This window comes from Onychomys torridus, chromosome 4, assembly GCF_903995425.1.
Source record: "Onychomys torridus chromosome 4, mOncTor1.1, whole genome shotgun sequence".
Taxonomy (NCBI): Eukaryota; Metazoa; Chordata; class Mammalia; order Rodentia; family Cricetidae; genus Onychomys; species Onychomys torridus.
Window position 1 is genome coordinate 39,086,056 of NC_050446.1, and position 14,031 is coordinate 39,100,086.

The window sequence follows — 14,031 nt, forward strand, 5'->3', positions numbered from 1 at the left end:
TTATTCATAGTGTTGATGAATGAGTGTAGGTATGTGAGTTTTTCATAAATTAAGTGAGAATAACTTACTAAAATGACCAGGTAGTTGAGTTTAATTGACTTAGGGGTTTGAGTACTCCTGATGCATCAAATAGTTGAAATTGTTCTAGTGTTTCTAATGATGCTCATTAAAATGTTAAATGTAGGGAGAAATATTTTACAATGTTTCTAAAGTCATTAAATGAAATAAGCCAAACTTGGAGAGATAAATATTGTATGTTTACACTCACATGTGGATCCTGTGTTACACACAAACAAATAGACAGACAGATATGCATGCAGGTGCATATATGCAGGCCCCCCCCTCCACCCATGAAACCAGAAGAAGAACTACTTGGAAAGAGGAAAAGAACTATCTGTGGAGGAATAAAAGGAAGAATAGGAGAGAGTAATGAGAAGTAAATGTGGTCAAAATAAATGATATACATTAGTAAGTTTTCATTATGGAGTCCATTGCCTTGTTCAACAAATATAAACTGACAGAAAGCATTAAAAATAGTTAAAAAAAATTGGAATAAGAAACTGCAGAATGCTTAGCCCCAATTGGGACATCATCTTCTCCTCCTAATGCTCAGGGATCATTTCAGAAGAGAAAGCTGAAAGAATTCAAGAGTCAGAAGCAGTGGGTAGATGAGTACAAGTGAACATGTCTTCCAAAGCAAGTCAGTTGTACATATGCACTCACAGTGCTTGTCAATCATTCCACAGTGTACATAAGACCTGTCTCTGCAAGCTCAAGCCAGACCAAATCCCAACCTGGAAAATGGAGGTGGACAGGAAGTCTTACTTCTAGATGAGGATCTATTGGCAATTGATAGCTGCTGGGAGACAGAGAGGTTGTTTTCTCTAAGAGCATAGCCTGTGGTTAGTAGACAACAATCTTGTGGAAGTCCACATATTCAAGAATATATGTGCAGTGAAAATTGGACTTAATGAACTTTAAAAATTAAAAGAACACAATGTTGAGTGAGCAGAGAAATTGTAGGGGGCGATTATGACCAAAACATATGCAGTTTTCAAAGAGAGAGAGAGAGAGAGAGAGACAGAGACAGAGACAGAGACAGAGAGAGAGAGAGAGAGAGACAGAGAGAGAGACAGAGACAGAGAGACAGAGACAGAGAGAGAGACAGAGACAGAGAGACAGAGACAGAGAGAGAGACAGAGAGAGAGAGACAGAGAGACAGAGAGAGAGTTAGTTCACCCCTGAGAAATGTTAATGCTAAAATTGATCCATAAATGGACAAATAATTATGGAAGATAGAATGCATTTGTATGTTTTATGTTTAGAAACATCTAGAGAGGCTCAATATAAAATTAAGGTTCATCATAATACATTTGGGAATAACTTCAAAGTGACTTCAAAGTGTAGCCATAGGTCTCTTCACATTACCTGTATCACAATGTTTACTGTTTGAGGGGTAACAAGGGGAAAAGAATTGATGCATAAGGTCTCTCTAATAATTGATCATTTGACCCATGACCAAAGTAGAGGACTTTAAATACATGAATTAATAGCAATTTATATCTTGGATATTTTTCAGCCCCTCAAAATCATTCATTTAATATCTTCATTGCATATCCAGTGAACATTTAAGGGAGTTATGTGTGTAAAAACCTCAAAATGAAACACATAAAATCAAACACATTTTCAATATAGCTTCTGGTTCATTTTTATTTCAAAGAAACATTTTAATTTATTTGAATGGCTGGGGCTATAGCTTTAGTTTGAAATACATCTATAACCCTATATTTCAAAGTCAAGTATATTTGTGAGACATAGAAGCCAAATCATTAGCATAGATGAGGCCGTTAGTTTGGTCTCCTTCCCAATTTGTCATTTCTATGTGATGGATACATAGCAGTCCAGTAGGACAGTGCTTTCTTGGCCTTTCAGTGTGGGTGCCTGACTCAGTTTTTGGCCTAAAAACATGTGAAAGAAGAGGAATGTTTTTAAGTGTGATACATATTTGAATATATTTTGTACATATAATAAAGTAATTTATAAATTTATTAGTAATACTCATTTCTAAATGGACTGAATTTTATTGTGTCAAGAAAAATTATATAAATTGCATCTCTAGTTTTTGTATTGCTTCTTCTTGCAGATTTAAATATTTTTGCTTTCCAACTTAAAAAATAACTGTTAAAACATAAGAGCTGTGCATGTTAGTGGATTTCTATATAATATCTGATGCATGTGTTTTGGGTGTTTACTCTCATCTGTTACTCACTTTGTTATGTTGGAAAATGGCACAGCCTCTGTTACCCAAGCCCCAAGGTTGTGCAGCAGGAACTTCTTTACTTGATGTTCTCTTCTTTCTTAGAATATTTCTGACTACACATCAGCTCTCTAGATCCTCCCTCTAGATCTCAGAAAAATGGAGTCCCTTCACATTAGCTTTGCACTTAGATCAATCCCATTTCCTTTTCTAGAACCTGATAAAATAAAAATTTTAATTTACTTTCCCCTATGTGTCTTAGTTCTTTATATTGGCATCTTCCTTTCAGCCATCATCAGATATGCAAAGGACTGACTTGAAGAGAAAACCGTCACTCTTGTGTTGAACACTTTTCTAATCATAATCTTGTCTTTTTTGGTTATTCACTGGACACATTGAGAAACAACAGCTTGGGTTCAGGACCCTGCTGGACCCACAAGATGGATGTAAATTGTAACTTTGTTGATTACTTACAGTCATCCAGCCCTCCTCTGGCTGTAAGTTCCCTGTCCTTAGTGTCAGTTTAGGGACAGGCCCCAGGAACGCCCATCTGTTTGATCATCTCCTTTTGTTCAGTGCTTAGTTGTCTTGATAAAAGATGGTGTGTTCTTTTGGAGATGATTATAATACAGACTGTAATTTTGGGTCAGTGTAGCAGGATTTTTGCTCAAGTAGCTCTGTATTTTCCCTTATTCAAGCCTTCAGAGTTGTACATTGAGTCAAGTGTGGGATCTTACTGAGTAGCTATGTTTTGATGATTCTAACTAGACATTTGGTTTATGTAGCCTGGAACTTCTTCATTAATATATGTCAGACAACACTTTAGTAGACTGCCCATTTGCCTCCCTTCTAGAACACCTTGATCAAGTTGCCAGCATTTTAGATTTCTGTAAATCAGACCATTTTATCACTGTTTTGATTTTGTTGTCTTATGCTAAGCATACCGGTCTTGCCTTTGGTAATTAGTTCTGTTTTGTGTGTCCCAGGTCCAGTTGTCCTTAGAGACAATGACATGTTATTGGACTTAGACAAAGATCGCCTTTTCAGCGAAAGCAAGTTGTCACCAGTATTTGATGGTTCAAAGTTGTCAGTTGAATAGAAGGAAAATGTTCTTCTCTTTTACAATGCACTCTTTGGTTTTTAAATAATTTTTTTCATCTTAAATAGTCATGCACTAGAATTGACTTAGAAATATATCCCAGAAGCTTCATTCTTTTGAGTGTTTCTCCTATTATATAAATTCAGTGCTCATTTTAGAATCAATTTATACATATATTCCATGAGCAGATAAAAGTTAGCAATAGTTTCACTTTATTCAGTATTTCGTATTATTTTTTTATCCTGTGTGGTCAAATCAATTATTTTAAATACTTTCCCCTTATTTTGCTGAATTTCAAATTATTTAGTATGTTTTGAGCATGTGTAAAATGTTTATATGTCTAGTATCTGTCCTGTCATTCTAAACTGGAAAATATATATGGAAACTAAATGAAGATTTAATGGGCATGATAATAATTTAATATCTTGTTCAATAAGGTGTCTCACACTGAAGCAAAGTAATTAGAGTTTTCATTATCTAATAATTGCCTACTAATTGCTTTCAAGGGACTAGAACAATTTTTAATGGAAGTGGAATTATTTCACCCTGCCATAACATTTGTGGTGTCAATACTAATGATTTTCATATTTTCCCTGTATAGTTAAAAATGTGATCTTGTTAATAGCAGTTCTTTATCGGGGATAAAAAATGACTGTTACTAAGTTGACAAGATATGTTTTCTGTTTTCATCTCACTATCAAATGATGCCAACAGAAATGTATTATTGTCAATGTTAAGTCAAATACTTTACTACTCTGAATATATGACCAAATTTATTTTAGCTTCCCTTTTAAACCAACAGTTGATAATCTAGCAGACTAAATCTCTAAATAGTTGGTCATATTAAGGCTTCCTTTTTGAAATTAAGAGAATACGTATACACATATTTATTTTATTTTATTTTTCCTTACTCTATAGCGAAATGATGAAGAAGCAGTTGTGGATAGAGGTGGAACACGTTCTATTCTCAAAACACATTTTGAGAAAGAAGATTTAGAAGGTGAGACATTTTGGTGGGATGGGTGATATACTTCCTATAGGCATTTCAAAGAGAAATGTAAAATTTTTAATTGTAGAATATTGAAAATGTTGATATGAAAGTAATGATGGTGTCCTGGTGCGATGTAGATATGATTGTTCTGGTACAGTATAGAATACCAACAGGCAGACTGAAAATGGTGAGAAGTATTTGTTCATACATAGTTATTTGTTCAATCAATTCAATATTCTAGAGACTGGTGCCGTCTTTTCTATAATCCCTTTTCCAAGGATTATAATTAATTAGATAATGAAAAGAAAAATAGATATTCATATCACATGTGATATGCTAGGAAAAGAAGAGCCTGTTATCAGAGTCGGCTGCCAATAGAAGAGAATTTTAGATACCTGGTATTCTATCAGTTGTCATAAAGAGAAAGAAACTCCATTTCTATGTGTTCCCTTCAATGAGAGGAACTGCTAATATAGTGGGCAAGACAGTGCATTTTAATGTTTAATTATACACACTCTAACAGCAGACTGCAGCAGGTCAAATGCCAGGTTTGTCCCTTCATTAACGTAGGGCCTTTAGTTAAATTTCTGTGTCTCAATTCTCTCAATTGTTATCACACTGATAGTAATATATATGAAGGATTTTTAGAAAATCAGGATATAGTATTTCAAATAATACCTAGGAATAGAGTAGCATAGTATCAGCAATTATCACACTATGATTTAATGTTCATACAGAATTAACTTCTATGTTTTAACTTTTAATTTTTTCATATCTTAGATAAAAGGTATATAATGTTTGTTATTTGAAGGAGGGGTAAAACTTATGTAGTCTTAAGTACAGGTAATCAGAACTAATTATCCATTAAATGTTTTTCAATTTAAGCATTAAAAAGCAGATTGGTTTTCAATTTAAGAATTGCAATATAAACTTTTAAAAAAATTTATTTTATAATTTAGTTTCATTTTACATATCAGCCACAGATATGTCCTCCCTCCTCCAGCCCCGCCCCTGCCCTCCCCCTCTGCGATCCCCCCCATTCCCGTCTCCTCCAGGGCAAGGACTCCCCTGGGGATTCAACTTAGCCTGGTAGATTCAATCAAGGCAGATCCAGTCCCCTCCTCCCTTCGCCCAGGCTGAGCAAAGTGTCCCAGCATAAGCCCCAGGTTCCAAACAGCCAGCTGATGCGCTAAGGACAGGCTCCGGTCCCACTGCCTGGGTGCCTCCCAAACAGTTCAAGCTAATCAACTGTCTCACTTATCCAGACGGCCTGATCTAGTTGGGGGCTCCACAACTATTGGTTCATAGACCATGATTGGAAAAAGCACAGGGACAAATAGCCAAACTAGTGGAAACGCAATATAAGCTTTTAAATTGCAATTAGTTTAATAGTTTTTGGGTCTTATATTTAGTTGCAATAATTCCATAGCATGATAGTTGATACAATATTTGAAAACAACTTTGTTGATAATATACATTGTTACAGGTATTTTGTATGATACACAGAAAACAATATCTAGTTCCAAGAAGTCACACTTGTTGGAGGGAGCCTAGTGATTTGCTCTACCACCCATTTTAATGTATAAATTAAAGATTAAAAACACTTGAACATTTAAATTGTAATGTTTCATATAAAATAATTTTCCTTGGATTTGAATAACAATATATTACTGTTTTTCCTTTAGCATTCCTCATTTATTCAACTTTAATCATGTAAAGAGACACTGTTAGTCTTAAAAGTAAGGCTTATATTTCACAACCCATGTTGTTTAGGGCATAATTACATTAATCTGTTTGATTCTAAGTATAGCAGAACCAGGCAGAATAGGAAAAGTTACAAGCTTTACAACTTAAAATGAGACAATATAAAGTTTCACTTCCTAAACATAGAGAATTGGCTGTAGAAGTGATGAAGCCATCTACTTCCATGGGGGAAATTATTTTAGAATCCCTAGGACAAAGACAAAGATCTGAGGATCATTACAAACATCCTTCACTAAAGATCTCACACATCTGTCTTGAAGTGTCCTCATGCCAGCCAACCCATCACCACAGAGATTCCAGTATCAGATTCTACCAACAGAAGACTCCCTGGCACCCCGTGTTGATATCTAGGGAAACGCATCTCCTGAAGTAGTCTTTAAAAAAATTTAAATTTAAATAGGAACACTGTAGCATATGTTGATAGGCCATTATGTCTTTCCCACTGAAATTTTCCTTTTGGTTACTCTCTGAAGGTTGAAACAAAATGAAACCATCAGTTCGGGTTCTTGAATTGTTCTTTCCTTACCTTTCTGTTAATATTGGCAAGAGTATTTGATTTTTATAAACTCAAAAAAAAAAAAAAAAGCTTGTATCAGCAGGACATTACATATATGATTTATCTGTATATACTGTAGAATCCTGTAATAGGTAGCAATTAGAGAGAGAGGTAGAGACATATGACAGCAGAGCCTAGGTAGATCTTTTCTTTTCTAATTATTATACATATGCATACATAAACATATATAAATAAAATTGACTGAATCTATTTAGTGTTGCTCCTGTCATATGTTTTTAGTGCTGACCACTTGGTATTATATTATAAATTAGGGGGCTCATTCCTGGGGAAATTGGTTCTCCTTCTCTCAACAGTCATTTGCATCCTGTAGCTCTTCTTCTAGCTGTAGGGCCATGTGATATTTATCCTATGTACACTGGCATGTTAACTGTTCAGGTCTTGATTAGGCTGCCATACTGTTGGAATTTCAAGGGTTCAGATTTCCTGACTTATATTGAAGACACAGTCTCTTAGCAGATGTCTTGGTCCTCTGGCTCTTACAGTCTTTCTGCTCCCTCTTTTCTGAGGTTCCCCAAGACTTGAGTGCAGCCACCAGACATGGTGAGGGTCCCAGTCAGTCACCTGTACGTTCATTCCCCTCCTCCTTCATGAGGGTCCTTCTAGTCTTCAGGCAGCTTGCCTCACACAGCACCTCTTCTCAGCCCATTACCCTTCCTTTGGGACTCTCTGACCCAGCTATATTTTAAGGAATCAATTTTATTCAGCCAGGAGCAAACTGACATACAATTTCACACTTAATCATTATGAATTCAGAAATAAGAGGCATTTGGTTTTATATGTAATTCCATAAGTAGGTACTGACTTTAAATTTAGAGGATACAGTCACTGCATTAATATTATAGGTTGGGATTTTCCATATGATGGTTAGACATGCCTATCTGCCTTTGCTTTGATACATTTTATAGTAATGCTAAGTTGGTGTTTGGTTTCAGAAAGTACATTGATCATGCTTGAAAAGTTATGCTTATGCTCTCTAAAAACATACCAAGAGACCCGGCACAAAAAGAAATTAGCCTAGAAATATGTTCAAATTCATGGGAAAGCCATCTTGGATTTAAATATTGACATGGATAAGCTGCAGACAGATAAATGAAAAATTAATGCTTAATAATTCACAGCTAATTACAGCAAAATACAGTTATCCTTTTAGATATAAAATGCATTATTGAGGAATAATATAATTGTTATAGCTGCATTATTACAAACATTTTCTGTGTCAAGCATTATTGGGAATACAGAAGATTAGTAAAAGAGTTTTACTAATTGGATTGTTCTTCATTTATAGCAAGCTTTCTTATTGAACTATCTTTGGATTGCTAGCCCCTAATTAATGACACAGAGACTTATGAGTTATGAAAGGCTTTTTTTTCCAACTAGCTCTGATAACTTAAATTAGCCTGTCTCTTTTTGCCACATGGCTCAGTTACTTCTATCCTGTACCGTAGGTTCGACTTCTACAGTGTCTATCAAACTCTGTCCCTAGATTCCTGCTCCTAGTTTCTCTCTCTCTGCCTGGAAGTCCTGCCAGTTTTCTTCTGCCTAACTATTGGCCATTTAGCTCTTTATTAAACCAATCACAAGGTGCCTTAAGCAGAGACACACCTTTACAATGTAAACAAATATTCTATAACATTCACTGATATATGTGAGTAGGCATTTTCATTCTAGAGCAGTGGTTCTCAGCCTCTCTAATGTTGTAACTCTCTAATACAGTTCCTCATGTTGTGGTGACCCACAACTATAAAGTTATTTTCATTGCTACTTCATAACTGTGATTTTGCTCATGTTAAGAATCATAATGTAAATATCTGATATGCAACTCCCAAATAGATTGCAACCCAAGTTGAGAACCACTGTCTTAGAAGGTAATGAATATAATTAAGTCATTTGTGATAACAATTACTCATAGAAACAAAGATGAACACTGGGAATCAGGCCCTGGGACACACCCAGTCCCCAGAAACCCCTAGCCAACACTGCCCCAGTTGCTGGCCAGCAGGGAAAACTCCTGTGAGCAGACCCCCCCACCAACTTCCCCATCAGACCCTGCAATCTATAGACCCAGAACATACCACACTATCCACCCACTTGTGACCCCAGTAACTTCCTGAGGCACAGAATCCACCAGCTCTCATTGGACCAAGGGTGGCTTCCTGAGACACAGAATCTGCCATCTCTCATTGGACCAAGAGAGGCTTCCTGAGACAGAATCCGTCAACTGTGACTGAACCAAGAACCCTGGTAAGACCAAGAGTGACTCCCTGAGTGATAGAATCAGCTAGCTTGGATTGGACCAAGAGCAGCTCCCTGAGATACAGAATCTGCCAGCTCCCATTAGACAAAGAGCTAAGATTGGACCCAGAGGGACCTCTTGAAACATAGATATAGCAAGCATGGTTTGAACTAATAGCAGCTCACTCAGACGCAGGCACCTCTTGCACCTATTGGAGGAAGAGATGGGTAGACGCCAGTGGAAAAAATACATACAACAACATAAAGAGTAATATGGCATCTCCAGAACCTAGCCCTTCTACAACAGTAAGATCTGAACATCACAATGTAGAAGAAGCAGAAGAAAGTGACCTTAAAAATAACTTCATGAAGATGCTAGAGAACTTTGAAGAGGATATGAAAAATTCCCTTAAACAAATTGAGGAAAAGACAAACAAAAAAATTGGAAGAAATAAGTAAAGAAATTGAGTAAAAGGCAAACAAAAAGTTGGAAGAAATCAATGAATCCCTTAAAACCAAGGAAACCATGACAAAACAATTAAACATGTTAAGTAAACAGTTTGAGACCTCAAAAGGGAAATGGAAACAGTCAAGAAGACACAAACAGAGGGAATGCTGGAAATAGAAAATCTGAGCAAACAAACAGAAAACCCAGATGCAAACATAACCAACAGTATACACAAGATGGAAGAGAGAATCTCTGGTGCAGAGGATACAATAGAGGAAATAGTTTTTTTTCAGTCAAAGAAAACACCAAAGCCAAAATGTCATAACACAAAATGTCCAGGAAGCCTGGACACCAAGAAAAGGCCAAACTTAAGAATAATAGGGATAGAAGAAGGAGAAGAATACCAACTGAAAGGTACAGAAAATATATTCAACAAAATCACATAAGAAAACTTTCCCAACTTAATGAAGGAAATACCTGTGAAGATACAAGAAGCCTATAGAACACCAAACAGACTAGACCTCTAAAAAAGTCCCCTTGCCACATAATAGTTAAATCACTAAACATACAGAATAAAGAAAGAATATTAAGAGCAGCAAAGGAAAAAGGCAAAGTGACTTATTAGGCAGACCCATCAGAATAACATCCAACTTTTCAATGTAGACTTTGAAAGCCAGAAGGACCTGGACAGATGTAATGCAGACACTAAGAGACCATGGATGCCAGCCTAGACTAATATACCCAGCAAAACTTTCAATTACCATAGATGGAGTGAACAAGACATTCTAAGACAAAACCAGATTTAAACAATACTTATCCACAAATCCAGCTCTACAGAAAGAAAATTCCAACCTAGGGAAGTCAGATACACCCACAAAAACACAGGGAATAGATAACCCCACAGCAGTAAACCCTAAAGAAGAGAAATGCACACACACTACCACCAAAAGATAACAGGAATTCACAATCACTGGTCATTAATATCCTTTGTATAAATGGACATAATTCACATATAAAACGACACAGGCTAAAAGAATGGATATGAAATCAGGACCCATCCTTCTGCTACATACAAGAAACACACCTCAACTACAAAGACAGACACTACCTCAAGAGTAAAAGGCTGGGAAAAGTCTTTCGAATCAAATGGTCTTAAGAAGCAAGCTGGTGTAGATATCATAATATCCAAAAAAATAGACTTCAAACTAAAATCAATCAAAAGATATCAAGAAGGGCATTACATACTCATCACAGGAGAAATCCACCAAGATGAAGTTTCAGTTCTGAACATTGATGCCCCAAATACAAGGGTGCCTACTTATGTAAAGAAACATTACTAAAGCTTAAATCACACATCAAATCTAACACATTAATTGCGGGAGACTTCAACACCCCACTCTCACCACTGGACAGATCTGCCAGCTCAAAGTTTAACAGAGAAACAAGGAACCTAACAGATGTTATGATTCAAATAGACTTAATTGATATTTACAGAACATTCCACCCTAATATACCTTCTTCTCAGTACCCCATGGAACCTTCTCTAAAATTGACCACATACTCAGTCACAAAGCAAATCTCAACACATGCAAAAAATTGGAATAACCTCCTGTATTCTATTGGACCACCATGACTTAAAGTCAGATTTCAACAACAACAAAAGTTACAGAAAGCCTACAATCTCATGGAAATTGAATAATGCTCAACTGCATCACTAATGGGTCAAGGAAGAAATAAAGAAAGACATTAAAGACTTCCTAGAATTCAATGAAAATGAATGTACTACATACCTAAACTTATGGGACACTATGAAAGTAGTGCTAAGAGGAAAATTCATAGCTCTAAATGCCCACATAAAGAAATTGGAGAAATCTCACACTAGCGACTTAACAGCACACTTAAAACCTCTAGAACAAAAAGAAGCCAACTCATCCAGGAGGAGAACATGCCAGGAAATAATCAAACTGAGGACTGAAATCAATAAAATAGAAACAAAGAGAACAATACAATGAATCAATGAAACAAAGTATCAGTTCTTTGAGAAAATCAACAAGATAGACAAGCCCTTATCAATACAAACCAAAAGGCAGAGAGAGAGAGAGAGAGAGTATCCAAATTAACAAAATGAGAAATGAAAAGGGGGACATAACAACTGACAATGAGGAAATCCAGAGAATCATCAGGTCATACTTCAAAAACCTGTCCTCCACAAAATTGGAATATCTAAAAAAATGGAAAATTTTCTGTATGGGTGTCACATGCCAAAGTTAAATCAAGACCAGATAAACTATTTAAATAGACCAATAAACCCTAAGGAAATAGAAACACTCATTAAAAGTCTCCCAACCAAAAAAAAAAAAAAAAAAAAAAACCCAGGACCAGATGGTTTCAACAAAGAATTCTACCAGATTTTCAAAGAAGAGATATTACCAATACTCTTTAAATTGTTTCATACAATAGAAACAGAAGGAACATTTCTAAATTCCTTTTATGAGGCTACCTGTTACTCTGATTCCCAAGTGACACAAAGATGCAACAAAGAAAGAGAATTACAGACAAATCTCTCTTATGAACATTGATGCAAAAATACTCTCTGGGTCATGGTGGTGCATGCCTTTAATCCCAGCACTCAGGAGGCAGAGCCAGGTGGATCTCTGTGAGTTCAAGACCATCCTGGTCTACAGAGTGAGGTCCAGGACAGGCACCAAAACTACATAGAGAAACCCTGTCTCAAAAAAAAAAAAAGAAAAAAAAAACACCAAAAAAAAACCCCCAAAAAACCAAAACAAAACCAAAACAAACAAACAAACACACAAAGAAATAAAAATACTCAATAAAACATTGGCAAACGGACTCTAAGAACACATAAAAAAATATCCACCATGATCAAGTGGATAGACTTCATTCCAGATATGCAAAGATGGCTTAACATACAAAAATCTGTCAATGCAATACACCATATAAAGAAACTGAAAGAAAAAAAAATATGATCATTTCATTAGATGCTGAAAAGGTCTTTGACAAAATCCAACTTCCCTTCATGATAAAGGTCTTGAAGAGAACAGGAAAACAAGAAACACACCTAAACATAATAAAGGCAATTTACAGCAAGCCAATAGCCAACCTCAAAGTAAATGGAGAGAAACTCAAAGCAATTCCACTGAAGTCAGGAACAAGACAAGGCTGTCTGCTCTCCCCATATTTATTCAATATAGTACTTGAAGTTCTAGCTAGAGCAATAAGACAACAAAAGAAGATAAAGGGGATACAAATTGGAAAGGAAGAAGTCAAACTTTCACTATTTGCAGATGATATGATAGTATACATAAATGACCCCAAAAATTTGACCAAGAGACTCATACAGCTGATAAACACCTTCAGTAACGTGGCAGGATACAAGATTAACACACACACACACACACACACACACACACACACACACACACACACACAAATCAGTAGCCCTCCTATATACAAATGAAAAATGGGCTGCAAAAGAAATCAGAGAAACATCACCCTTTACAATAGCCACAAATAATATAAAATATCTTGGGGGAAACTCTAACTAAGCAAATGAAAGACCTATATGACAAGAACTTTAAGTCTTCAAAGAAAGAAATTGAAGACGGTATCAGAAAATGGAAAAATCTCTTATGCTCATGGATAGGGAGGATTAACATGATAAAAATGGCAATCTTACCAAAAGCAATCCACAGATTCAATGAATCCCCATCAAAATCCCAACATAATTCTTCACAGACCTGGAAAGAACAATACTCAACTTCATTTGTAAAAACAGAAAACCCAGGATAGCTAAAAGACTCCTGTACAACAAAACCACCTCTGGAGGCATCACTATACCTGACATCAAGCTCTACTATAGAACTATAATAATAAAAACAGCTTGGTACTGGCATAAAAACCAACATGTAAATGAATGGAATCAAATTGAAGATGCTGACATTAACCCGCACACCTATGAACACCTTTTGACAAAGAAGCCAAAACTGTACAATGGAAAAAAAAAAAGCATCTTCAACAAATGGTGCTGGCATAAGTGGATGTCAACATGTAGAATACTGCAAAAAGATCCATATTTATCGCCATGCACAAACCTCGAGCCCATTTCTTGGGTATATGCCCAAAAGTAGTATAGCTGGGTCTTGAGGGAGGTTGATTTCCAATTTTCTAAGAAATCACCTATTGATTTCCAAAGTGGCTGTACAAGTTTGCATTACCACCAACAGTAGAGGAGTGTTCTCCTTGCTCCACACCCTCTCCAACATAAGCTGTCTTCATTGTTTTTGATCTTAGCCATTCTGACTGTGTAAAATGGTATCTCAGAGTCATTTTTATTTGCATTTCCCTGATGATTAAGGATGTTGAGCAATTCCTTAAATGTCTTTCAGCCATTTGTGCTTCTTCTGTTGCAAATTTTCTGTTTAGCTCTATAGCCCATTTTTCAATTGGAATGTTGGGTATTTTGATGTTTAGTTTCTTGAGTTCTTTATATATTAAGGAGATCAGTCCTCTGTCAGATGTGGGGTTGGTGAAGGTCTTTTCCCATTCTGTAGGCTGTCGTTGAGTCTTATTGACCATGCCCTTTGCCCTACAAAAGGTTCTCAGTTTCAAGAGGTCCCATTTATTAATTGTTTCTCTCAGT

The 14,031-nt window shown here is 36.1% G+C and overlaps 1 protein-coding gene across 6 annotated transcripts in view; it reads left to right on the forward strand.

Moving 5' to 3' along the window:
• Slc4a10 (solute carrier family 4 member 10) overlaps positions 1-14,031 on the forward strand; it is a 276,084-nt gene that overhangs the window by 107,655 nt on the left and 154,398 nt on the right. For all 6 annotated transcript variants that reach the window (XM_036185514.1, XM_036185518.1, XM_036185516.1 and 3 more), the window contains exon 2: positions 4,275-4,356. In XM_036185514.1, the coding sequence (XP_036041407.1) occupies positions 4,275-4,356 (82 nt within the window). The remainder of the gene's footprint in view (positions 1-4,274; positions 4,357-14,031) is intronic.